General features: G+C 38.2%; 1 protein-coding gene across 3 annotated transcripts in view; it reads left to right on the top strand.

Annotated features, from left to right (window-relative positions):
- The window catches only part of MTRF1 (mitochondrial translation release factor 1), a 793,430-nt gene that overhangs the window by 487,226 nt on the left and 278,379 nt on the right, over positions 1 to 27,825 (top strand). For 2 of the 3 annotated variants that reach the window (XM_044071697.1, XM_044071696.1), the window contains one exon: positions 24,039 to 24,211. The exons of the other annotated variant lie outside the window; for it this stretch is intronic. In XM_044071697.1, the coding sequence (XP_043927632.1) occupies positions 24,039 to 24,211 (173 nt within the window). The remainder of the gene's footprint in view (positions 1 to 24,038; positions 24,212 to 27,825) is intronic. 3 annotated transcript variants of the gene reach the window in all.

The raw sequence follows: 27,825 nt of genomic DNA, 5'->3' as shown, positions 1-27,825 counted from the left end.
CAGGTGTCTGCTAGAAAGCGGAAGATGAAGAGGAATTTCATCTTTCAACATGACAATGACCCCAAACATGCATCCAAATCAACAAAAGAATGGCTTCACCAGAAGAAAATTAAAGTTTTGGAATGACTCAGCCAGAGCCCAGACCTAAATCCAATAAAAAATCTGTGGGTGACCTGAAGAGGAGTGTGCAGAAGAGACACCCTCGTAGTCTGACAGAGTTGGAGTGCTTTTGCAAGGAAGAGTGGGCAAATATTGCCAAGTCAAGATGTGCCATGCTGATAGACTACTGCCCAAGAAGACTGAATGTTGTAATTAAATCAAAAGGTGCTTCAACAAAGTATTAGTTTAAGGTGTAAACACTTATACAACCAGCTTATTGTACTTTTTTTATTTTTTATACTTTTTCCCCTAAAAGATTTGTTTGTTTTTTCAATTGAATTGTACAAGTTCTAGGTCACATTAAAGGTGGGAAATGTTTTGAAATGATTTATTGTGGGCTCATTTTTATATCACAAAAACCTGGCGTTTTAACAGGGATGTGTACACTTTTTATATCCACTGTGTGTGTGTGTGTATGTATCTATGTACGTATGTATATATATTGCAGTGCCTGCATTTCTTAAAACTGAAGAAGGAAAAATGGAGAAGAATGGAGAAAAAAAAAAAACAAAAGCAAAAACACCTGTTTATATTGGTATCCCCATTACATTTAAAAATAACTGAAAAAACTTTACTTCATAGCTTGCAAAGAAACTCATGCACCATTAAAGTAGTACCATTAAGACATTTTTTATTCACAGTTAATTTTCTCCCACCTCGTTCCCTCTCCCTAGCATTTTTCTGAAGATCAATGACATAAGGTAGGGCATATACTTTAGAGTCCCCTACAAGTTTAAAAAAGTCCATGTAAATCCAGTATTTCCAAATCCTCTTGTTCTACCATGTTTCACAAGTATAATTATTGCTTTACAATCCCACATTTGTTAGTTTCCAAGTTACTGATTTTATTCTCCACACATTAATAACACGAAGAAAGGCGTATGCTTTAAAGTCCCCTACAAGTTTAACAAAGTCTGAGAAAGTCCAGTATTTTCAGATTTTCTTCTTCTGTCCTGTTTTACAAATATAATTATTGCTTTATCACCCTACATTACTAGCTTTATTCATGTTCATCATCAACTCAATTGAATTGTACAGGTTCTAGGTCACATTAAAGGTGGGAAAAGTTTTGAAATTATTTATTGTGGTCTCATTTTTTTATATTCACAAAAAACTGGTGTTTTAACAGGGGTATGTACACTTTTTATGTCCACTGTGTGTGTGTGTGTGTGTATATATGTATATATATATATATATATATATATATACATATATAGCTTCCCATTGTCTCTTTGTGAATTGCTTATCCAGTCTCTCTTCCCAATCCTGTCTATGCTCCTCTGATTGATTCTTATAGTTGCCATACGGTATTGTATATGCTGTACTAATTATTCCTTTTTTAATGTCAGCTTCTGTTCTAGATTCTATTAAAAATTCTACTCGTGCTGGTCTTTCATTTAGGACCCCCCCATAGCTTTCTCTTTGCCTATACCCTGATATCAGTCCTTGATAGGGAAGGCAATCTCTAACCTACAGTCCAAATACATTCTCGGTGTCTTCCCATTCTGTTACCTTTCCCTTTCTAGTTATTTGCTCCCAATACCTTGGATCCTTTGCCAGTTTTCTCCAGTAAATTCCAGCCCCCTCTTCTTGCCTATTGTCTGTATTCCTAATTGCAGTCACTTCTATCTGAAGAATCTCATCTCCTTTCCCGTGCTGGCTTAGTTCTTAAAATACTTTCTGCTACTTTATAAATATATAATATCCTGTTTGATTATTGTCATTCTCCTTAAGGGTATGCATCCAAAATCCCTGTCTCTCCTTGTTTCTTGAGTTTCTCCCCTGTATCATCATCATCCCTTTCCACTTTGAATTAATAGTTTTCTGATTGTGCTGTGTATAAGAGCCTTAACTGTGTTGCTCTAAAATACCTCTTGGAATAGGGTAACCCTAGTCTGCCTTCTTCTGTTGGAAGAATCAGCTTATCCCATTTGACCCTTGCCATCTTCCCCTGCCAGATAAAATCCTTCAGCTCTTTCTAATTGCTATCCACAACTTCTATGGTTGATAAAAATATGCCTGAGCTATGTATAAAACTGAAGGGACTAAAAACATTGTAACTGCTTGTATCTTACTATCCATATCCATATAGCAAAGCTTCGAGTTCCAAAGTTTTTGTATTATCTTCTATTTAGTCTCCTTCCACATGTCTTTAGCTGCCACAGAGGAGTCATTTTTTAATTCATACTCCTAAATACTTCATTTTATCATATCTCCATAAATATGGATATTGCTGGACCAGTTCGTGTATGGGTACATAATTTGCCACTATTGCTTTTGTTATGGCTTCATTAATTTTGTATCCCGAAAAGATTTTAAACTGTCTTAAAATGTTCCACAACACTGTAATGCCCCTTTCTGGTTTTGTTAGGTATAAAATAATATAATCTGCAAATAGAGCCAGCTTTTCTTGACTACCATACCAATTATATCCTTGAATTTCTGAATCCCTTATTTTCTTTGCCAGCGGTTCTAAATATAATGCAAACAACAAAGAGGACACCCCTGCCCGGTTCCTCTACTCAATCAGAAATTATCATAGGACCCCAACCACTTTAATTTTTGCCTCCGATCCCTCATATATACTCCTAATCAACCTTATAATGTTATCAGGAAAAGCAACTACTTCCATTTACATGCTCATGAAGTTTCATCTTACTCTGTCAAATGCTTTCTTTGCATCAAGACCCACCAACAACAGTCGTGTTTTCCTACATTCTACTTCCCTCTGGATCATCAGTGTTTTGTTAATGTTATCAAATATTTGCCTTCCTTTCACAAAACCACATTGATCCATATCTATCAATTTTGGCATCACTTTTGCCATTCTTTTAGCCATTATAGACATACACACTTTTTAGCCATGGTTTATTATTGAAATGGGCCTGTATGAAGCTGTATCCAATGGATCCTTACCCTGTTTAGGTATTACAGCTACCACTGCTTTCTTCAAGGATGTTGGTACTTCTCCTCCTCTTAAAGTACTGTTAAACATAGGGCTCTTTGTTTCTACTTGAGTGGTTGCCTCATTCCCCTGTAACTGCAGTAAATTGACTCTTACATTAGAGCTGCAATACTTACCTTATATCTTTAGGACACCTTGTAAACTGCAATAGCCCCGCTACATTCGCTGTCGCTACGCTCAGGCTCTCTTCACTCCCCTCCCTGCCCCCAATTCCCTCCCGCCCCCAGTACCTCTACATTTATAGTACTATAGCCACTCCCCCACTTTCTAGATCCTATCTGCTTTCATCTGGGACAATTCCACCCACCCCTATTCTACTACCTACATTTAATAGCACCTATTAGCTTTCATCTGGCATTCTCCCATCCCCCCTTCCAGTACCTTTACCTCATCACTCTATCTTCTGGTGTTGCATCACCAGGTAAAACAGTTCCTTCACTCACTAGCTGAATCACTTATAATGATATACTCCTCTTTACTACCCCTCTTGTTCACACCATACCTCCTTACCTTGTATGAAAACCAGTTTCTTACAGGATTTCAGGTCCCAAAAGGCCATACTATCACCCCAGCTGTAAATCCTTCCACCTTCAACCATACTTACAGTACCAGATCCTATCCAACATCTTGTTCAGTCTGTCAACATCTCAACCCCAGGCACATTAGCTCTAGATCCAAACACTATCACAAACTAATAAACAAATTCCTGAAGTTCATCACCAAGTATAGACTCAACCTAATACTTGGTGGTGATATTCACCCCAACCCTGGCCCACTCACTTCAGATACACATACCTCCTCTACTTGTAATCTAAGCTACAAACCTACAATTTATAGGCCAACTAACTCTCTCCTAGTCTGTCAGCTCAGTATTAGAAGCATTAATAACAAGGTACATGAATTGCATGCACTTCTGGATGTCCACTCCCCTGAGATTCTCTGTTTATCTGAAACCTGGTTAAAACCTAACACTAAAGACAATGAAGTGTTACCACCTGGGTACAACATACACAGGCTGGATCGTGCTTCCAGGAAGGGGGTGGGGTAGCTGTACTCTATAAATCTGAGTTGAATGTCACTATAGATGTAATACAACCTCCTCAGATTAATAACTCTGAGATTCTTGCCACCAAATTGCAACTTAATAAAAATAAATGCATTAATATCATCTGTATGTACATTCCCCCAGGTAACAATATATCTACATTTGAAGATATCCTGCACTGGTTATCATGTCACTACCCCAAGAAACCCTACTACTTGGAGACTTTAACATAGACTGGGGCACCTGTTCCTTAGAATCCCCAACCACCCATATTAACCTGCATGCATTTACACAAATCATATCCACCCTACCAGGATAGGTAAACCCAACCAAAAGAAAGTATACTTGACTGGGTACTCATAAACAGTCACCCCAACTGTACACCTCTGGTACCCTCCTTAATGGCCTAAGCGATCACCTTCTCACATATGTAATTAAGCACAAAACCATTAATTCCCAACAACCCTTACTCAGAAAGGTTAGAAACAATAAAAACTTTGACCCTGCCAAATTCCAACAAGAACTAAACTCATGTAATTGGTCTATTCTAAAACACCTCCCTTAGAGGAAGCAGTAGCATACTTTAACAACAAATTCCTTGAGATCCTTGATTTGCATGCACCTGTTCGCTCAAAGAGAACCAAGGCAAAAACTGCACCATGGCTTTCTATAGAGTCTAAACTCAAAATTATCCTTAGAAACAAAGCATGGGCTTTATGGCGTTCTTCTAAAGACCCTCAAGATCACATTAAATACAGGCAATCCAGGAATGAAACCAAAAATCAATTTTACAAGACAAAAAACAGTACTACTGTAATTTACAGACAGTAAATCAAAATAACCTTCAGAAGTTTTGGGCAGGTTTAAATAATCTACTACATCCTGGACAAACTTCAACCCCAATCCCTGCTGCTACTATTGATAAAACCCGTGAAGATGTTTCTGATAGTTTTAACCAATTCTTTACTGAGACAATTCAAGCCCTAGCTAGCCAACTACCTCCTAGCTCCCTGGTCCTGAAAGTAGCACCCTAGAAACCTACTTGCGTTCAGCATCCAACCAGTCGCCACTTCACTTATCCGTACCTTGATCAAAAAATTAAAACCCACTACACTTTCTGCTGATAAACTCCTGCCGAGTACCTACAAAAATCAGCTGATGCTATTGCTTACCCAGTCTCAATACTAATCAATCGAACCATAGTAGAAGCTAAAATTCCCACCATCTGGAAAATATCCTATGTAATCCCACTTCACAAAGGAGGCAGCTCTACTGAATTCTCCAATTATAGGCCAATAGCTATACTCTCTCCACTTGCAAAGATTATGGAAAAATGTATTCATAGACAATTCATGCACCACCTAATCCAAAATCACTTTATGGCCTCAGCATGGCTTCCGTCCTCATCACAGCACTACTTCAGCCCTCCTAGCCTTTACTAACACCATAAACCATAATCGCAACAATAATTATATATCCTCAGCCCTCTTTTTGGATCTTTCCAAGGCATTCGATATGGTTGATAACCAACTTTTAATCCACACCCTGCAAACATTCTGTCTAGATACTGGAGCCCTCCAATGGTTTCAATCCTACCTGAATGGTCGACAGCAGGCTGTCCTCTGGAAGAACAAACTCTCTAACCTTCTACCTAACACCCTCGGAGTACCACAAGGCTCTATACTCGGGCCCTTGCTGTTCTCCATCTTCATTAACAACCTTTATACTGTCATCCCAAAAGTCAGCTGTATCCAATATGCTGATGACTCTACTCTGATTTGCTCAGCCACATCTCCAGTAGAGTTATGGTAAGCTACTCAGACCACCTTTAATACAATAGAAAACTGGCTTTCTGAACATCGTCTGATCCTAAATCCCAAAAAAACTAAAATGCTGTTATTTTCACCAACACGTAGGTCTACCGCTTTCACCTTTACCATAAAATCAAATGATGGCACAATAATCTCCCCTGACCCATCTACAAAACTATTAGGTGTCATCATAGACAATAATCTCAATTTTGACCTACATGTTAACCAAACTATCAAAACCATCAATAAAAAACTAGGGTCACTTTACAGAATAAAAGCCTTCCTAACCCCTCCAGCTAAAATTGCCATAGCTCGCTCTCACCTTCTTTCAACCCTTCTGTATGCATCCCCTCTACTCTCGAATTTGAACAAGACTGTCCTTAATAAACTCTCAATTTGCTACAACCACATTGCCAGGTTTGCCACTGGGCTGCCTTTTAGGACACATCATTGCATCAATCTAAATCAGCTTGGTTGGCTTGAACTACCTATCTTAATCCAGTATAACCAACTGATTATGGCCTATAAAATCCTCTATAATCTGGACAATACTCCTGCACTTAAAAATATTATCACCCCCTATAACAATCCTAGACCACTTCGATCCTCTAACAAACTACTAATTCAGACTAGCAAAATTAATAACACAGCCGGTGATTCTCTCTTTGCAAACTCTGTAAGTAGATCCTGGAACTCACTTCCAGCTGATATTACCTTACTTTCCACCTTAGGTCAATTTAAAACTAGACTCAAACAACATTTGTCACTTAACTGGCTATGTCAGTGTATCAAGCCTGGCTAACTCGAATGTGTAAAAATCTGTTAATCAGTTTACTGTGTAATTTAATTTAATCCTGACTTGTTCTCAGGACTAACTTTAACCTGTGGAACTTGTTTAACTTGCTTACTTATATAATCTCTGTAAATAATCTGTTTGTAATATGTAATGCTGGTATTATGTAATGCTGTATCTGCTTACCCTTGGAGCTTTTCTCCCCGGGCCTCCGCTGAAAATGGACATGCATCCAGTCGGACTATCCCAGTCAACAAATGTAAAATAAAAAATAAATAAATAAATAAATAAAATAAACAAAACCTTCCAGATCTTTATCAGTTTTTTTTCACTCCTAGTTTCCAAACTTCCACAGGAATGCCATCTATTGCTGGGGACTTTCCTGTAGATTGGTTATACATCACCATTTATATCTCATCTCCGCCTATCCTAACTGTTGGTAATTGATCATTATCTAACATTGCCATTTTTAATTCTTCCATAAACATTTCTATTTGTACCTTTTCTTGATTTCCATATTTCTCTGTTTTAGACAGACATTCATAAAATTTACAAAATATTTCTAGTACTTCTACAGGATCTCTTATCTTCCTTGTTATAGGCTGCTTAAGGTTGGTGACTGATAGAGATTGTATAAATTAAAATGCTTTCCCCAAAATTATACTGTGTGTGCAGTAAAAGAAAATATGGCTTGCTTTGCAAGAACAGTTAAGTAATGAAAAAGATTTCTTGTAATGTTCAGCTTATATATTAATAACATGTAGCTGTGGGCTTACTGTAAAAGGCATCCTGTTATAAAAAAGGAAGTTGACTTTCTGTGAGCTTTCAGATGCAGAAATAATTGAAATAAAATACAGACACTTCAAGTGATGCAAAGATGACGTGGAGAGACTTTTTGTGAAGTCTTCAGATACAGTAAGGAAGAAAATAACCAAAGGAGGACATAAGAAACTGTCCAGGCTAGAAATAACCCTTGGACTTTTTTATGACAGAAACAGAAACCAGAACAAGAAGTCACAAGGAGATTAAAAATTACGTTGTTTGACATTTAAAAGAGTATCTAAACTGGACAGTATTTTTACACTGTTTAGTGACGTTTTTGGACTGAGTGTTCATCAGTCTGGCTAGCTGTGTTATAACAGAATTGAAATAACTCTGACAGTATTTGGCAAGAATTTGTACGAATACAAATATTAACGGATACAATAGTATGGTGTCTGTCTTGTCAGCCTAGCTCTTTGCTAATAATATTTTACAATGGTGAGCCTAGCCCACGGGCCGTGAGCCTAGTCCACTGACCACAATCTTTTTTTATCCGTTACCAACAGTTAATTTTTCATAAAGGCCTTAAATTTTCCATGAGTTCAACAGATTGACAGTTCCAGTGCATCAACAGATCAACAGTTCCAGTAATTCGTTGGTGGATACAGAGTGACGCTGTAGAAGCTGTCCTGTGACGTTCCACCAATTCATCTGTTAAAGGACACCGTGTCTTCTAAGTGACTTCAGCCTGATTACCTGCTTGTCATCTACGCAGAATACGGTAAATTCTTCACAGTTATAACATGGATGCCAGTAAAGACAGTTAACTTTACAATTTCCACATATTGTATATATAAATTTACATGGTTTAAACCTTCTGTGTCAGACATAAAATGTAAATCTAAAATGTTTAATGTTCAGACATTAAATAACAGTTCTGTTTGTAAATGGATAAATGCATATAATTCATACATAAAATATATAGCAATTCATAAAGACTTTTTTTTTATGTGAAAGTAACTTTCCAAACATATGTGTATGTTGTCACAGGAGTCTAATGTGTAAGCCGTACCATAAAATATATCCTGTTCTGATAAACAATCTGTTTGATTCTAGCGTTGTTAGCTCTTCAGATATATAACAGTTAAATGTACCTTGCAGTCACCTAAATCTCATACAGTACAAATGTATGCAATTATTGTTAGTAATGTACTAGACTACATAAAAATGTTATTTATAGTAAATATTGCAAATGCACAAAAAGATAAAGTTCTAACATAGTATTGTGTGCTATTAATATTAACTTTTTAAAGAAAATGTTTTCACAGCTTTTCAAAATTTCCCTAGAGACAGTAGTAAGGGACAATAATGCCATTTAGAGGAACAGACTCAGCATAGCATTCAGACTTTACATAATCACATTTCTAGTTTTAATGTAACAATCAGATACAGCCCAACAGCATTTACTAAGGGCACAAACAGAGGTTAATCTGAAAAGACAGTTACAAAAAGCCCAGCAAGGTTTACAAGGGGTACAAAATACACCAATTGATATTGGGCAGAGTTCAGCAGAAATTACAGTTATTTCTCCTGCTAATATATATCAGTAGTCTTATTTATTGCAGATTCTGCCTCAGTGACAAAACAAGAACAGAATTTAGTTTCATTATGTTGGCATTTAAACAATGGTTGGCATACACTGTGTGGTCTTTTTCAAATAATGCTTTATTTAAATGTTTTTTTTTTTTTTTTTTTGCATTTACACAGGCCAGTTTGGGTCAGTAGGGGATTCATCGACAGTGCTGGCAAACCCCTAAAACATTGTTCCAGTACCAGGAGATTTATAGGCATTGATTCCCAAAATGATTTACAGGGAAAGTTTAGTATTGTCAAAATCAAAGCACATAATAAATGTAATACATAAGAGGCTACAGTAAATGCTTTGATTCATGTCAAAGCAAAACAAGCAGCTGAAACTGGTGAGTGTCTAGACTCGCATAACTGTTTTAAACACACAGACAAGGTAAAGCCAGTTTTCACCATTTAAAAAATTAAAAAACTGTCTGAAAATGATCAGACAGACAGTCTAAATAGCATGACAGAAAAAACAAAATAATGTTTTGGTCAGGCAAGATGTTATGTTGAAGCAATTCTGTCAGACAGTTAATGACATTCAGCAAAATGCAGATGCAACTTTAAAATCAGTTTCTGCCAGACAGATAGATACAGACTCAGAAATTACACATCTCAAGCTCCACCTGGAGTAAGACAAAGCCAGAGTGCTAGACAGTTTAAAAGAAGTGCGCAGTATTGCAGATGCAGATAGGAAATGTACAAAAACAGCTTGTAGACTACATGGGGAAAGGAAGGGGACGTAATACATGGTCTGATGAAAAAACAAACACAGGGGGAAGATGAGCAGCTTCTGCTCCACCAGGATTACAGACAGATACACAACGAAGTTCAGAAAAACAGGTGATATGTTTTACTAGTAAGAAAATAGGCCACATTAAACAGGATTGTCCATATTACAAAAGATGGAAGGAAAGTCAAATACAAAAGGGTATCTAAAATAAGGAAAGAAATCAAGATAAAGAAAATACATTAAGAGCGAATCAGTCACAGGAACAAACTGAGGGATACAGAAAAAATAAAGTATACCCTATGGAATACACAGAAAACCCACCATATAATCTCACATACGGTGCACGTCAGGAATTAAAACAGAAAATTGAAAGTGCAAAGTACACATTAGACAGGAAAGACACTAACAGTCAACAGAGAGCAGAACATGCAGTCTGTTTAATCAGAGGCATACCCAAAGAAACAGATCAGAATGAAAATGATTCTGATTAGGGGTGTGCCCCCCCCCCAAGTAACCTTTCTCACAAATTTTAAAAGTGGAAAGTATGGGTGGAGGGGACACTATAAAAAGCTGTCCTGCTTGATACAGGGTTAGCAGTCTCAGTCACTAATAAAACAGTTACCTGTAAATCAGTTCAAAAAATCTTACATTCAAGGCTTTAATGTCAGCCATAAGCAGCAAGCCAGTTAAAATATGTTTCACAAAAAATGGATCTTCAATACAGGGTACATTTCTTATAAATTCCAGTTGCGAAACAACAATCCTTGGGGTTGATATTCTTGGCAAACTGGAAATAGTAATTGATTTCAATAACAAGGTTTTATGGTCAGCCACAATGGAAGGCAGTTGGGATACAGCTCAGCAATTTCCTTGCTTTGTAAGTAACATAAGTAACTGTAAAAAAAGACTACCAAGAGACGTTCACAACTGCAGGATAAATTGGAGCCAATCAAATCACAATTTCAGCCCTTGTGGGCTACATCAAAGACAGACTATGGCAAGTTAGCAGTACCAGTGAGTGTAGGTAATCCTTCGGATTACATTCCTCCTTTTCAAAAGCAATATCCAATCTCCAAAGAGGAGGGAGAGGATATAAAGAGATGTATCGAACAATGGGAACATGTAAATCATAAATAAAAAAGAGCATATGTGCAAATAACCTGCAAACATCAAGGTACACAGAAAAAGGAGGTAAGCAATAAACAGAAGGAAAGACAAACCCCTTGCCTTACTGAAAATGGTAATTACAAACACTAACAGTATAATAAAAATGGCAAATTATGACCAGTGGAATATGGGGATAATCCTCCCTATAACCCAAATCATGGCAGGCAATAGGCATTAAAGCAATAAATTAACAAAACACAGGTTATCAGTTGGCAGCAAAGTACAGGGAACCTTTAAAGCAATGCAATACAGTGTTAGTATACAAATCTCAATGTTAATTAAACAAAGGGGACAGAAAAAGACAAAAAAATAAATATTACTTTACTGGTTTAATAAGCCAAGACAGATTCAGAATAAACACAGAAATAACCTACAGACACAGAGTAAAGTTAATACAGATACAGTGTAAACGTAAAGTTAATACAGATACAGTAAATACATTTACAGTAATGCAAATGGTATATGCAAAACTAAACAATGCAATTAAATGTTTGGTATGTAAGTTCACATCTATGTCTGGAAATGGAGTAACATTTAAGGCAGTACCTATGACAAATCCTAAATGATAAAAGGTTCTAAAGTAACAAGAGAGGGTCAACCCCCCTCCCCATTAAAAGTACAGTACGTCTCCAAAGGCAGCTTATGCATATAGCAAACAGGATCAGTACTGGCTAGCTAGTTGTTCCAGTGATCAGATTTTGCTGATCCCTGGGCCTTGTATTTGGTTTCTGTGTTCCTCCATTTTCTTGTGTGGCCAGAGGTAGTTTCTTTACTCACCAGTGGGAGTGGGGAGTACTGAGCTGCTTGTTTCTCCTCAGAGGAGTGGTTAGAAGCAGCAACTAGTAATTCGTCGGCCATTTTGGGTCATTTCCTGTTTTTTCCAGCCCCCTGCTATAAAGCTGAGCTGCTACGTTGCACACTAGGGCAGCGCCGTTAATCAGATTTAAACTATTAGGGCTACCTAAAGTCCACTCTTCAAATTTTCCTTAAAACTACCTTCCTCAAAGTATACTACTGTTCTATTTAGTGTATCCTACAACTATAAATTATCTCTACTTGACTCCCAAGTAGACTATTCTCTATCTGTATAGCGAAGCACTTGCTCCTACAGTACTTATCACCTTGATACAGCACTCTTGTTATAGAAAGTACCCCAAAAAGCAAACCCCATTTCTCGGTCACCCACATCCCCAGAACCTTTTCTTAAGTTTTTCTGTCTATTCCTTCTAGCATGTCGAGGATCAGTTGCTAATGTCCTCTCCTGCTCAGCTGGTGAACCTGGGAATATTGAGGCAATGTTACAATTGCCTCATGTACACAGACAACCCTCTCCTCCTCCCACAAAACACAAATACATGCGAGAGATGCAACTATACGGCCAAACTGGAGGCTGAGCTCTCTCAACATAGGACTGGCATGACCAGACAGGAGGAGAAGGCAACCACACACACTATAGACCCAGTCTCACATAATACCATCACAACCTCAAATCATACACATAAACACACAAAGACATACTCGGAGGCTCTGATCAAAAATCTACCAAAACAGCAGAGGCCACCAAAGCAGACACCCAAACAACTACCACCTCAGAACACAACACCTGCATCACATAGACCACACAGTCAGAGTGTCAAGCAGTCACAGCCCTTAATGCCAAACACAATGCCAGACACACTAGTCATTGGTGACTCCATACTCAGACACACTGACTGCCGTGCCACCAGACAGAGTAAGGAGGAGGTCACAGTAAGCAGCCTGTCGGGTGCTAGAAGCCGCGACATAACGCATGCAGTCAGGTCTCTCAACAGCAGGTACAAGCACGACGCAATCATAGTGCACGCTGGTGTTAACGACCTGAGACGCACTCCTGGACTACATGTAAAGAGACATAGAGGAGCTCTCTGATTATGTAGCCCAAGCAGGTATGACCCTGACCTTGAGCAGTATCCTACCTTCACCAAGAATGATGCCACAATACAGAGATAAGATGATCAGCTTTAACAATTGGCTTAAACTCTGGTGTCATTCAAAGGGGATCCAATGTCTGTCTGCCTGGGATGACATGCTGGACAAGCCACGCTGCCAAGGGACAGCTTGCACTTGTCACCCCTGGGATTCCGGATTTTGGCAAAGGCTCTTGCCACCCCCATAGTGCCTTTTTTAGGCAAGGCTCAAATTCTAAACCTACCACCCTAGAACAAAACAAAGAAAAAAAACTAAGGGTAATGCTGCTCAATGCCAGAAGTCTCAACCTCAAGATGCACGCACTCGAGGCCCTTCTCAGTATGGAGAACATCGATGTCTGTGCTGTGACAGAAACCTGGTTCAAGGCTCCTGAGAGCACCCCAGCACTATCAGGTTTTACCTCATATCATGCGTTCCAGCCCCAAAACCCGGACAATACCAAGAAAGGAGGAGGGGTATCCATATTCATCAAGGACACCCACACCTCAAGATTGGATGCATCGGAAACCATCCAGGTGCAATTAACCATAGGCAAGACTGCTCTGCAATTTGTAGCATGTTACAGGCCACCCTCGCAAACTCAGGAACCTAATATGGCCTTCCTGAAAACACTGGAGGGGATAAATGTATCTCCGAACACCATCATACTAGGTGACTTCAACTACCCTAATATAGACTGGGAACACTACTCAAGCCCAAACACTCTAGCCCAAAAGTTCCTGGAATTCATAAACTCAAATGCCATGGAACAACTAGTCACCATCCCCACAAGAGGAGAAAACATACTTGATCTCATCATCACGAACATGGGAGCACAATGTTCAACGTCGGAAGTATACCCCTCACTGGTGAGATCTGATCACAAACTAATCTCGCTGGAGGTCCTCATCCCGCCCCCACCCGAAATGAAAAAGACCACAGTAAAGAACTCAAAGCCGACTTCACACTTCTAAAGACTAGTGTGGTCTCCTTTATCCCCTGAGCCAGCGGTTAACATTACTCAAACCGCTGAATCACTTACAAATGCCTTCTACCAGCACCTGCAGGGCTGCATGGATCAGGCAATCCCAAGCAAAACAAAGACTCTTTGTACCAAAGGCAAGGCCCAGTCTGCTGGACCCCAGCCATAAACAAACTCTACAACAAAAGGAGAAAGCTACTACAAGATAGAGCAAAATCCTTAAAAGGTAAGACACGCTGATCACTATAAGTAAAAAGCTAAGAGCTCTCATAAAATCATCCAAAGCTAATTTTGAGAAAAAATAGCTAAGGACTCTAAAGACAACCATAAGGCATTCTTTAGCTATGTCAGAAACCTAGGAGGAAACTCCCAGATATGCTCAGAATTAGTTCAAAATGATGTGAAGATTACTGATCCTACAGACATTGCCAACATACTGGCTGACAGGTTCAGTGCAAACTTCTCCTCCCCTAAAGGAGAGATATCTATACCAAATGATTGTAGCCCCCAAACATCTCTAACGCCCAGGTGAGAACTGCTCTCTCAAGGCAAAGAACACAGCATCCATGGGATCTGATGGTGTCCCCGGCTGTGTGCTCCATGAACTCAACAAGGAATTAAACCCACAGTTAGGACAGCTGTTTAATCTTAGTCTCACCTCCGGATCACCCAGGGAGTGGCGCACAGCGACTGTAGTCCCACTCCACAAAGGCGGTGCCTCCACCGACCCTGGAAATTACCGTCCCATTAGCTTGACAAGCCTTATCTGCAAAGCCATGGAGAGGATCATAATGGATCTCATAAATAAAGACATAGGAACTTGCAGACTTTGGATCCAACCCAGTTTGGCTTTGTCAAAGGCAGATCATGCCTTTTAAACTTGGTTGACTTTTTCAAAACAGTCACCAAGGCCATTGACGAGGCAAAGGCAGTCCATACAGCCTACCTAGACCTGGCGAAGGCTTTTGATACAATACCTCACTCGGGTATCATTGAAAAACTCATCAACTTAAATGTAAACCCATACATTACAAGATGGGTTGCAAACTGGCTGAGTGACAGAACCCACAGGGTCAGAGTTGCTGGCGCCATGTCAGACTCAAAGCCTGTCACAAGTGGTGTCCCACAGGGCTCAGTCCTGGGCCCACTCTGTTTGGCATCTACTTTTCTGAAGTACAAGCAAACACAGGAGGGTTATGGCTGACAAAGTTTGCAGATGACTGCAAACTGGGCGTAGTTGAAAACACATCCGACACAGATATCCTTCAGAAGGGTCTCACAGAAACGGATAACTGGTGCCAGAGCCATGGCCTAAAGTTAAATGCCAAGAAATGCATAGTCATACCCTTCGGGAAAAATAAGGTTACCCCTAGCTACCATATAGGTGGCAATCCCTGAACACAGAAGAAGTTATTAGGGACCTGGGAACCCAGGTTGACAGTAGCCTTTCATTCGACACTCATATTGCTAAAGTAGTTAGGAAGACCTTCTACATTGCCCACCTTATCATGAAGGGATTCACATCTAGATCAAGGGAAGTCATAGTCTCCCTATACTCATCACTCATCAGACCAATGATCGAGTACAATGCCCCATTCGGAATGTATCTGACCCGACACTTGCAGCAGCTGGAGAGGCCACAAAAGTTCCTCACGAAAAGGATAAAGGGTCTCAAAAATCTGTCTTATGCTGCCCGACTGAAAGAACTCCAGTTATATTCAGTTGCTTACCGCTTGCTCAGAGGTGACCTATGCCTGACATACAAGGCCATGTCAAACCCAGATTTGATGAACATGCTTCATCTCAAAAAATCTAGATCCGTCAGAGCCACAAGGGCGGGAGACTTAAACCTCGACACTGTTATTAATAGGACGTGCTGGAGGGATAGATTCATCACCCAAAGACTCCCTATGCTGTGGAACAAAATCCCGGTTTATGTGAGGCAGAGCACCTCGCTGGCCTTGTTCAAGAGGAATCTTGACCAATGGATGGGAGATCGCAGATACACCCCAGGGGTTACCTCAGTGTCACTGCTCGACAGAGGCACAGCAAAATAATGGGCATAGTTTCTCCAAACTAAAGGGGTGGCGTAAGCCACAAAACTATGGGCTAGGCTTATAAATGCCCTCGGGCAGATAGCCTAGTATGAACCTATGAACCTATAAAAAACAGTGACTGTAATGTCATATTTTCAGAAGAATGTCATACATAAAATATAACAGCAAACAGTCTTATAAACAACTAGTACAGCAAGAACATCATTAGTCAGACTAGTGTAACTGCCATCCTGGAAATAGTACACAGGAATACATACAGGTAGTAAAGTACAGAGTCATTAAAAACTTAGACAAATAGCATTTTTCAGGTAATAAAAATCCAAGCAAAAGCAGCACATCATGTGTGTTTATAAAAATCAGTGTAAGTTAATAACAGTCAAACAGTATCAGTACAGTAACAGTCTGTTAGCAGTCTTAGGAAAGTTTAAATTTGTTTCCATAATAGCAATATATGGATAAGACAAGGCAATCTAAAAAAATGTGTACATACAAAAACTGTTGCAAAGAAAAATGGGGAGAGATACTCCGGTATAATAGATCATGAGAACAGGGACATCATGATCGGATACCTGATTTCAATATATTTTTGGACATGCAAAATTTGTTTGCAAAGGCACGTAACAAGTCAAATTGTTGGGTTTTTAGCCACATTCCTTACAGAGGGAAAATGCCATTGCATACAGTCCCCTGTAGAGGTTATACATACAGATTTTATGTTTAAAGAACCTTATAAAAATAGAGTTGTAAAACAATCAGCCGTAAAAAAAGCATTTACAGTTGATGAAAATAGAAAAAGGTATACTCTGTTTTCATAAAATAAAAACAGCATGGGAGTTAACACATAATACTTCTTTTAAGGAAGAGATGAAAGAGGAGAAATTCTGTTACATAGAGTATGCAGTTCCAATAATGAGAATTACTCACACATTACCAGAGGACATGGTAAAAAATCACCAGAAAAAGAGCGAGGTTCGTAATAGTTTTCCAAACTAGGATAAGATTTTAAAACAACTGGACATAGGAAATGGTGTTATTTCAGGAGCTGAATTTTTTCACTGGTATGGTGCCACTAAGGCAATATGGAAAGTTACAAAATTGATAGCAAATGCAACTTATGGAGCTATCTCAGATATAACAGAGGAGATGTGTTACAATGAATAAAGGCTATTACATACAGAGGATCACATTTTCCTGTATGCTTGTTTCTAATACAAGGTTTTGCCTTGTAAAGCAAAGGTTAACTTGACAAGATTTTGAAATAAATGCTTCTGTGTAACTGCAAGCCTGACAACTTGCTTAAGCAAGCATGAAAGCAGTTAAGAATAAATAAGTAATAACAGCTATGTGTCTGACACCTGCAAAAATAAAACATGCTTAGTTAAACTACTGGCTAAGTGGATTGTTTCTCAGGATGGTGGGATACTATAATTTCCACATTGATTGCTCTTATTGTCATTATAAGATTTGTGTTAATAAAAGTATTAATCAAGTAACAGTTGTTGGTAATATAACGTATAAAGAGATAGCATTGAATGCAAGGGATTTGTATGTTGCAACAGACCAAGGGATTCAAAGTACTGAAGATTGTATTATGTTGTAAATTGTCGTACAATTTTCTTGGTTTTAATTAAAAAGGGGGAATTGATAGAGATTGTATAAATTCAAATGCTTTCCCCACTGCCGCGCTGGTAACCGACTTCAGGCCTACCCTGGCTCCAATGCCCAATAGGCCTTCTTTTAAAAAGAAGGAGAAAAAGAAGCATGTTTCTCCCCCTGCTGAGAGCCAGATTGGCAATCTTTTCATAGGATCTTTTTAATACTTTCATGGCTGTAAGGCCTGCTACTCCCTTACCATCTCCAGTGGCTCCTCCTGTGATAATCCCTAGGCCTCAGGCCTTAGGCATCTCCCAGTTGGAAGTGGAGGAATCCTCTGACTCTTCCTCCGAGGATTCCCTTTCTTATGTCTCCCAACTACGTTCCCCTCTTGGCTATGCCTCCCCAGAGAAATAATCTGCAGAGGCAAATTGCCCAGCTGAGGATCTCATCTTTGGGGAGACCATTGCAAAGATGAGGGAGCATTTCAAATGGGATTCCTCTGAGATGACTGAAATTCAGAAAAGATATTGTGAACTTCTTCAGATGGACTCCTCTGACCCTTTAGGCATAGCACCAGTACTGCCAACATTTCTGTATGCATTTAGTGCAGCAGTTATTTTGTATCTGGAACACATGGAATAGCATAAGCAACTCAAATGCTACAAAAATAAGCTTTTATTCTGGCAAAAAGTGAAGTTCTGTCCTTTGCACTGGCTGTGGGTATGTTTTGTCCTACAAAATCTAACATTTCTATAAAAAAAAGTCCCACTTTGAGCATTTGAAAAGGTGGCAACCCCCTAATCTGCTGTGGACAGCAATTCTCTCTGCAAGTATTAAACAATACATTTCTTGGATAGCACTCAGTCTTGCCTCATTTGTATAGGTTGTGCATGTTTGGATTTTCATATTCATTTCAATTATTATGATTTCAGTTGTTTATAAAATGTTTCAGTGCACTTCATATCCTTGCCAGAATGTCATGGATGTAGATCTTTGACAAATTATAGTTTAACTACTTTTTCAAGCCCATCAACTGTGGTGCAGATCATTCATGCTTTTTCCCTCCAAACCACTGATTGGTTCTTTCAGATTGTTCTCTGTTGAAGAAATGTGCAGGGATAGCTATAGATGTCTTCTATTTACTTGTGTTCTATTTTGTACTTAAAACATTTTGGGATGTGGGGATCAGGTCTTTGGCATTTTTGGAGAAGTACCTTAATGACTCTTACTAGCTTACAAAATAATTTATTATTTTCAGTTTAATAGGTTTGCACAACCGTTCTGAACAAGTTTTGAAAGATGTCAGACTCCATTGCAAAGAAGAGGGTTCTAAAATTCCCCATTGCTTGATAGTTGATGGGTTCTTCTGCAGAATTTGTTACCTTGAAGTAGTTATTACAGAGAATATAAACAAAGCATATTGCATGTATACAACCACCAGTGAAGTAAGTGGAACTTTCTCTTGGCATTCTTGTGTTCCCATTACTTTGACCACAGTAATCATTCTTTTTAGCCCTTCATGTTCTCCAGATACTTAAACTTTGTTCTTCCACAGTACCATCAGTGTACCAGTTGTGCTAGTTTAATTACCTATTTGAGGGGACAGTGCTGTTCTCCTTTTAGCCATCTTAACATTCATTGATGTGTCCAGATGCTTTTCCCAATTACCTCTTTCTTCTACATCACGCTTCCAACATTTACAATCTACCTGAGGAAAACTTCTTTGCCACCTGCGTGTGGTATAAAAATAACTATGCAAACACTTCCAAGTAAAGATCCCAAATCTTCTAGACTTAGTTGCATATTTGGGAGCCATACATATATCCTCCCCCCCCCCATTGTTTATTTGTGAATTGCTTATCCAGTCTGTTTTCCCAATCCTTTTTCACCTTCTCTGATTGATTCCTATAGTTGTCATGCAGTATTTCTATGCCCTACTAAGTATCCCTTTTTAAAAGCAGCTTTTGTTCTAGAGTCTACTGAAATTCTACCAGTTCTGGTCCTTTTCTTAGGATCTCCTTGTTTCTTTCTCTTGGCCTGTACTGTGATATCAGGCAATCTCTAGCCTGCAGTCCAAATTAATTCTTGGCCTCTTCCCATACTGTTACATTTCCTTCTCTAATTATTTGTTACCTTGGTTCCTTTGATAGTTTTCTTCAGTAAATTTCAGCCTTCCCTCTTGCCTGTTCTCTGTGCTCTTAATTGCAGTCACCCCAATTGACAGAATCTCCCTTCTCCATCCCTGTGCTGGTTTAGTTCTCAGAATATTTTCTGCTACTTTATGAATATATATATTCTGTATGGTTATTGTTATTCTCCTTAAGGATCTTCTTCCACAATCCAAGTCTGTCTTTGTTTCGTGAGCAACCTCCATTTTATCATCACCCCTTTCCACTTTGAATTATAGCTTTCTGCTTTTACTATGTATAGGACCCTTATCTGTGTAACTCTGAAATACCCCTTCAAATCAGGTATTCAAAAGACCTTGTCCAATTGGAAGGATCATCATATCCCACTTGACTCTGAAGCTCTTCCCCTCCCAGATAAATTCTTTCAATTTTTTATTAATTACTATCCACAACTTCTCTTCTGTTTGATAAAAATATGCCTGACCTGTGTATAAAACTAAAGGGACTAAAAACATTTTCATTGTTTGTATCTTGCTATTCATATCCATAAAACAGAATTTCCAGTTTCTCAGTTTGTGTATTACCTTTTATTTAGTCTCTTCCCTCATATCCTTAGCTGCCATAATAGAATCCTTTTAATCCATACTCCTGCATACTTGATTTTATCATGTCCCCTTAAATATGGGTATTGCTAAACCAATTCATATGTGGATATGTAGTTTACAGCTGTTGTCTTTGTTTTTATCTTCATTAATTTTGTATCCCAAAAAGATTCAAAACTGTATCACAATGTTCCACAACACTTATGTGTCCTTTTCTGGTTTTATCAGATATAAAATAATATTATTTGCAAATAAAGCTAACTTTTCTTGACTACCATACAAATCATATCCTTGAATTTCTGAATCACTTATTTTCTTTGCCAGCAGTTCTAAATGTAATGCAAATAACAAAGGGGAAAGAGGAGGCCTGTTTTTTCTGCTGAAACAGAAAGGGTGAGCAGCTATTGTCGGTTCTGGGAGAGAGAACAGGGAAGGCTTCCTTGCTTTGCCAGAACGTTGCGCTCATCCCTGGGAAAACTGCTGATGCCTAGAATAACATTGTTGGCCCCGTTTTTCTTGTCAAAAAGAAACAGAATGCTAAACATTTATCTACTTCTCTTCAAAATTCTTTGAACAGAAGTAATTTACTGGGTTTAGCTCAGGGTTTAACTGAAGCTATTGATCCTTCATGCACAGTAGTTATTGGTAAAAGAAAGATGGAAACTTCTTTTCTGAAGAGATTTAAGCCTCTGAATATGGACAGGAAGGTGAAAGGACGTATACATTGTTTTCTCCTTAGATATCTTATTTAGACTTGGAAAACTCAGTTACTGATTCTCCCTGAGAGGGTTTCTTTCTCTGAGACTATTTCCAGAATGTGTCAGTGATTTCGGTAGGTGAACACTGAGGTTTCTCAGTCCCTAAGGAAATAATATGAGCTTTTATAAAAGGAATTTCCAGAGCCTTCACTTATTCCTCCAGTTCTGTTTTAGTTACTGCCTGCAAATTTCGTAATAGTTAGACGGCTGCTCTCTAAAAAAGCAGATAGAGTACACAAAATTTCTTAGTCTTAAGATTTTATACACTCTTCCTAAACCTGACCCACCAGCTATAGCTTTAATTAATCCTACTTCTGCTAAACATTTAGTTAATTCCAATCCTGCTCTTTCTGATAAGGATGGAAAGATTACTGAGAAATAAAGGAAAAAAGTGTATTCTTCTGGAACTTTGATTTTCAGAATGAGTATTTTGAACATGCCACACTCAAAATGGCATGTAAGGGCCTATGCATCAAAGAACCACTGAAATCTGTGGTAATCTTTTTCATTCAAGCATGTGATAAGTATAACAGCAAGAAATGAGTATTCTAAGTTTTTGGTTGAGTAATTTTGGAACAGATCGATGGATGATATTCTATCTTCTTCAGCAGTATCAGCTCATTTTCTTTTAGTGGAGATATTTCATTATTAAACAAAAAAACCTCCTCCAAGCAATTTCAAGGAATTATAAAACGTCAAGAATAATCCATCTACTATGATAAAAATAAATATTCTTTTACAAAATTTTCACAGAAACTAAGTTTGAAAGACAGGAGAGACATACAAAAATGAATTCTGGGAAATCTAGTAATTTAAGAAAAAAAGCTGTGACCCATAAAATAATTGTTACTGTTAAGAGATAAGAAAGTCATTTAAAGAATCAGAAAAAAATCATCACGGGGTGGAGCCTGAATGGCTAACTGAAAGCAGCAGTATTTTAGAGCTTCATATAACTAGTTAAATAAGACAGGAAAAAAATATTCTTTTTTTTCTTCAAAGTTTAAAATCTTATAGATAAAGAAAAAAAATCATCACACAATGAATCACTTCATATTTAGTCAAAGTCGAAGAAATCTGAGGGAGGATCTACTCAGATGCATCCATTCAAGAACATCAAATTACTTCCAAAATAGAAAACAATAAAAACTCACTTTGTAGCTATATTAATCAAGTAAAATATTTTACATTTCCTGTGCTGTGTAAATTCAGTCTTAATGCAATAAGGGCCCTTAAATAGTAGCTAATACTCAAGAAAATACTGGATATTTTATATCCACTTTTGCAAGGTTTTCTTTCAGCAAAGATAAAATGTATTGTTTTATCTCTAATTTGAATGTTAAGGATGTTGCTGGGCAAAATAATATTTATAATTTGGATACACAGTCACTTTCTGATTAAACTACTTTTCTGTAGTTTCAAAAAAGCTTTTAAAAGGTGAGGAATGTGTTTAGATGAGTCAGTATTCATCTATCAGATGTTTGCCATTATTATCAAAGACTGGTTGCTTCTATTTGATATTGCAGTCAACATGCCTGGATTTGGTGTTTATGAAGTACAGTGTCTGTCACCCAATGTGACCTTCGTGCTTCCATGTATTTAATATATATCTGGTGAAGTCCCACATGTGGGGTGTGTGTTTGGGGCTGTGGTGCATACATGGACCTAGTATGCATAAGTTAGGAGGTGGGGGCACAGAGGAGTCTTGCCTTTTTGCATAAACGTATTATTTCTGTTGGTTTTTTTTTTTTATTTGTTCTTTTAGAAGTAGTAGGTGAGGTGGGCCTTTATCTTTCAGTCAGAATGTCATATTGTCTATTACTAGTTGCTTTAATGTCCCATTTGTATTACTCTGACAGTAAGCTATATTACTAGTGTATTTAGTGTACACTATTTTAATTTGTCGATTGCTGTAAGGTAACATCTTTTTCATGATGTTTGTTTATTTTGACTGCTGCATAATGCAGTGCCTAAATGACCCAATTCATGGACTTGCCCTCTTACCTATTTTTACAGAATGACAATCAAATAAAGAAATAAATATTTGAGGTGTAAGGCAATTTCTTCTGATTGTACTAATATGTGGAACAGTTTTACATAACTCAGTGGATAGTGCCTTGAAAGACTAGTGACTGCATGTAACAGAATAGTTGAGCTTTGCAGTATGCTTACATACCTGAAATGGTCACTTTGTGGCATTAGTTCAACTGAAATTGATTCTTTGAAAATACAGGAAACAGCTGCATGCACACATTAAAAATTGGTCTAGAAAGAATCTTATGGAGACTGTATAGCTATGATAAACATGTATGATTTAATAAATGACCTTATGTCAGCTGATCATTTTCTGGTAGAAGGTCCCTGAACTGGTCAATGAAGCATTTGGTTTGCTATCCATCACCTCTGGACCATCCTGACAAAGGGTTTACATAGCATATTTTTCTTTGTAGCTATGTAAACTACAAAGTGTGACTGCATTAGTTGACCTACTACACAGAAATAAGTAATAGAAACAAAGATTTAATGAACATTTTATTTAAACCCTAATTTTATTGTACAGTTGTAATAATGTGACACATTAGATTATATGTATTTTGAATGGATAAAGTGTCATTTGTTAAGGAGGATTGTAGCTCTGTTCAATATTAAGTGCTTGAATTATTGTTTATTTGCTGTAGTTTCCCCCATTTCTACAAATTTAGAGCTTGACTCATGTCTTAAAAAGGAACATTTACTACATTATATCTTGCCATTAAATGCAACATTATATCTAGCCATTACGCAAAATAATTCTGGCAGTGTTTATATACATTAATATAGTAAGCCCTTCATGTTTTCCAGGAACACAAACTGATATTTAGGTTGTTCTGCTCCAGTTTTCCAAACATTTTTCTTTTTCTTAGGAGGACTTCATCATGCTTCTGCCAGAATTTCAGGGAACAGTGTCTACAGGCACCTTAAGTATGAAGGAGGAACGCACAGAGTTCAGCGAATTCCTGAAATTGGTTTATCATCAAGAATGCAGCGCATACACACTGGAACAATGACAGTTATAGTGCTTCCGGAACTGGAAGAGGTAAATGACTAGCAAGAGGGTTGCATTCCTGTTTTGCTTTGCAGGGCTGATTGTTATACAAACACTTTTCACCTTAGTACCAATGCAGTCTATTATTATTTTTAACAGTAATAAACATCTCCTCATAATGGATTGTAATTATATTTTAATTTGATTGATCCTGCAATCCTTAATTGTTTAACATTTTGGTACTCTCTTCCTTTTCAGTGCACTAATGTTTTCAGACATAGGAATTTCTTGCAGGATGTTTCATTAATTCTCCTGTTTAGAAGTCTGCAATCTACTGCTCTGAAGCTGCATGCTGCAGTTAGTATGGTTCTTTGTGGACTACAGTTTTATAGAATGTTTAGGTCTAACAGCAGCATTGTTAAAACACATCGGAACTCTTAAGCTCTTTGTAATTGTCACTCATAGTAGTTTTTTTGCTACAAAATTATAAGCATTTTTCTTCTGATACTCGGATACTTAGTTCAGAGGCTGCACTGAATGCAGCTCTCAGTATAATTGACTTGTAAAGGAATTTAAAAAAAAAGTGTTGTTAACTTTTAGGTTTCTTGACTCTGTGACCTAGTTCTTTGCAGTACTTCCCCTTGTATATCTGCCTGCTACTTGTTCTGTGATCCATATATAGTTAAAGTACAAAAGTTAACATTGAATCTTACTTTGTTCAACACCAAGGCTGGTTATTTTGTATGCATTATGTGAGGAAACTTTTCTTATGTTTGTTTATTTCAGAACTGGTATTTTGTAAGGATCCATAGAATCAATGCTCACGTCTGAGTGCAAGCCAAAATGGCCAGCTTCAATGAGCAAATCATCAGTTTCAAACAAATGATGTAGACAATCAATTCTGATGGTAGACAAAAGGTGCACCATTTACTGATTATTGGTACCAGTAATAAGAAACCTACACATACAAAAAGATAAGGTGCTATGTTACTTGGAAGGCAGTCATCATTTTGAATGTGGAGGTTTACAATGGGAGTGGGTGCATTTTGATTAACCTATTTGTTTGTTTAGTTCCTTGGTGACATATTTTACTACTGAACCCAAACTCCATGACAACTTGTAAAGAGTCTGCATTATTATCTTTTGTGTTTAAATGTGCTAACACACTGAAACCTTTAGATCTGACTTCAGAAACCCTCTGCAGTTGCATCTGTTTACTCACTGAAATTTCCAGATCTGATTACCAAGGATCCTTTGTAGAAGGTAACTGTCTACAACTGTCTAGAGTATTTCCTGTTCTTCTACCCCTGCTTGGTGCATTTCTAAAATTTGTATAGCTCCAATGTTCAGTAGCACAATTTTCTGCTACTGACATATGCTGTGATGCTATGTGTTGATTTATTGATTAGTATGGTCTTTCCTATCCCACATAGTTCAGACCTTGAGAGTAATTTATGTCATTGTAAATTATTTGTTTCAATCTCTGAATTGCAGAAATATTTCTCTGAATTGCAGAAATATTTAAAGCTATTCTATGGTCAGCAGGTTGTAAACCTGAACCTGCATTGCAGTGTTTATATTGAACACTGTCATAAATGTCAGCAGTTCAGTCCAGCTATCAGCAGCAGTTAATGAGAGAAGCTCAAGGCCTTCATTGTGACCCAGAGGATGACAGCTGTTGAGGATAGCCAGGCAAGGGCTAGCATAAGGATCCTTTACAAGATTCTGGTTCAGCACTGGCCAAATCACAGGAGAGATAAGTTAACAGGAGGGTAGACATCGGCCATATCTCTCCTACATCATCTTTTCACAAGACTGTCTTTCATTTCTTGTGAGTTGCAAGCTTTCCCTGTACTAGACAGGGGTCTACCTCATGCCTGTATGTCAGCTGACAGGGAAAAGAGCATGAGAAATGCATTCTGGGGACCACCTTGAGGGTTGCATCCCATGATACCATTGCTGATGTTTTCAAATACCTGCATCCAGAGCTTCACTGCACCTGGTCTGTTTGCAGTTTACAATCTCATAAGAAAAACCTCATGATCAGACAGTTTACTCTGGCTTACCCCTTGAGTCAGGGAAGTCTAACTAGTTATGGTTGAAATTCCCACAGATCCTCCTATGATAGATGGACTGACACCAATAACCGTGTTATTGAGCATTTACATGCTGTATAACATCTGATGCTACTTGCTCTCACAGCTGCAGGAAGATACCATTAGCAAACTTGGTTCAACACCAATAATAGGCCTTATGCAGGCTTCTACCAGGTACAATCGCTATAGGATAACTGTCCCTGTAGTTGAAGCCTGAGTATCTGACATTTATTTTTCAGTTTGCTCATCACATCTGAGGGCAGATGAGCTTAGGCTACCTCTGCTAGAGCTAGGGTAGAGGATCCCCCCAGCTCCCTAGGGAAACCTGAAGATCTGTAGGTCTCTGCGTCAGAGGTAGACAAGGATATGAGGCTTCCATTTCTTGTATTATCCTTTCAACTGAACTGTTTTCTTTGGGTGGGGGCATGATAATAGCCTTGCGGTCTGTCTGTTCTGGCCTGCTGCCCTTCTGTCTTCTGCCAAGATGTAGGTAAGCCAGTATCTTGGAAAGACAGATTATAAGTTTTGATTATCTCCCCATAAGACCTTTCCTTTAATATGCCATTTTCAGGCCAGTTTCCTTCACTCAAAGTAGCATAAATGCCTTTTTTTTTAAATCCACCAGTGTTGGGGAGGGAATACTGGCTAAGTATCCTACAGCAGATTCTTAGGTGATGTAGTTGGTCCAGCATAGGTTCAAGGGACTGCATCACTTTCCCTCCTTGCCATTAAGTAAGGAGTTCCAAGGCTTCTGTCAGAGTGTTTTCCTCTGCATCTTTGGGCATTTAGTCCATTAAGTCTCTTTCTCACCTTTTCAGGTGTCAAGTCTTCCCTTGTGGACCAGGTGGGGAAAAGTGACAGATCTTCTAAATGCCAGAATGAAGACCCCGTGAGAAAACTAATTTTGAGACTGTCTCCACTGTGGGCTTTTTTATAGCCCTATGTAGTTTTGGCTGTGCTTTGCTGTGGCCATGTGTCAAGTGTGTCAAGTGTGCCTTTGCACCACTGGCTTGCTTCAGGCTTTTCTGCTGCAAAAATGAACTAAAGAGGGCTTCTGGTTCTGGCTATATAATGACTAGTTTACCAGGTATTACTTCTGAACGACGTTAACCAATTTTGCAGATTGTATAATAAAAGTAATTGAATTTCATTTTAAAATTAGCAAAATATGTGTCCGTATTCTCCATTGTGGCACGTAAAATAGCTCTTTGTACAGAACAGTGCAGGACTGTCATCTTCTTTAACCAAGAATGCAGCTTCTTCAGAGAACTTTTCAAAAGAATAAACATCTCAACATATTATTTCAGTATTTCATGTGCAGCTGTCTGGAATGCATTAAAGAGATTATTTTTGCCAAAGTGCAGCAGCTGTCCTCTTTAGAATTATTGGTGGGAGGCTTTGATTCCCACCTACAGGAAGCAGAAATCTACATAATTTTTCTATAAAGTTTCTTTTAGCTGAGACACAGTACTCGCAGGACAAAAGAGACAAGCAGGAAAATTAGGACTAGAGAAGAAAATTGCATATTTTCATCCTCCCTGAATGGGGCTGAGGGGAAATAGCATAATC

Source organism: Protopterus annectens, chromosome 5.part0 (genome assembly GCF_019279795.1).
Source record: "Protopterus annectens isolate FY-2018-M chromosome 5.part0, PAN1.0, whole genome shotgun sequence".
Taxonomy (NCBI): Eukaryota; Metazoa; Chordata; order Ceratodontiformes; family Protopteridae; genus Protopterus; species Protopterus annectens.
Note: the sequence above shows the minus strand (reverse complement) of the source record. Positions and strands in the feature narration are given on the sequence as shown.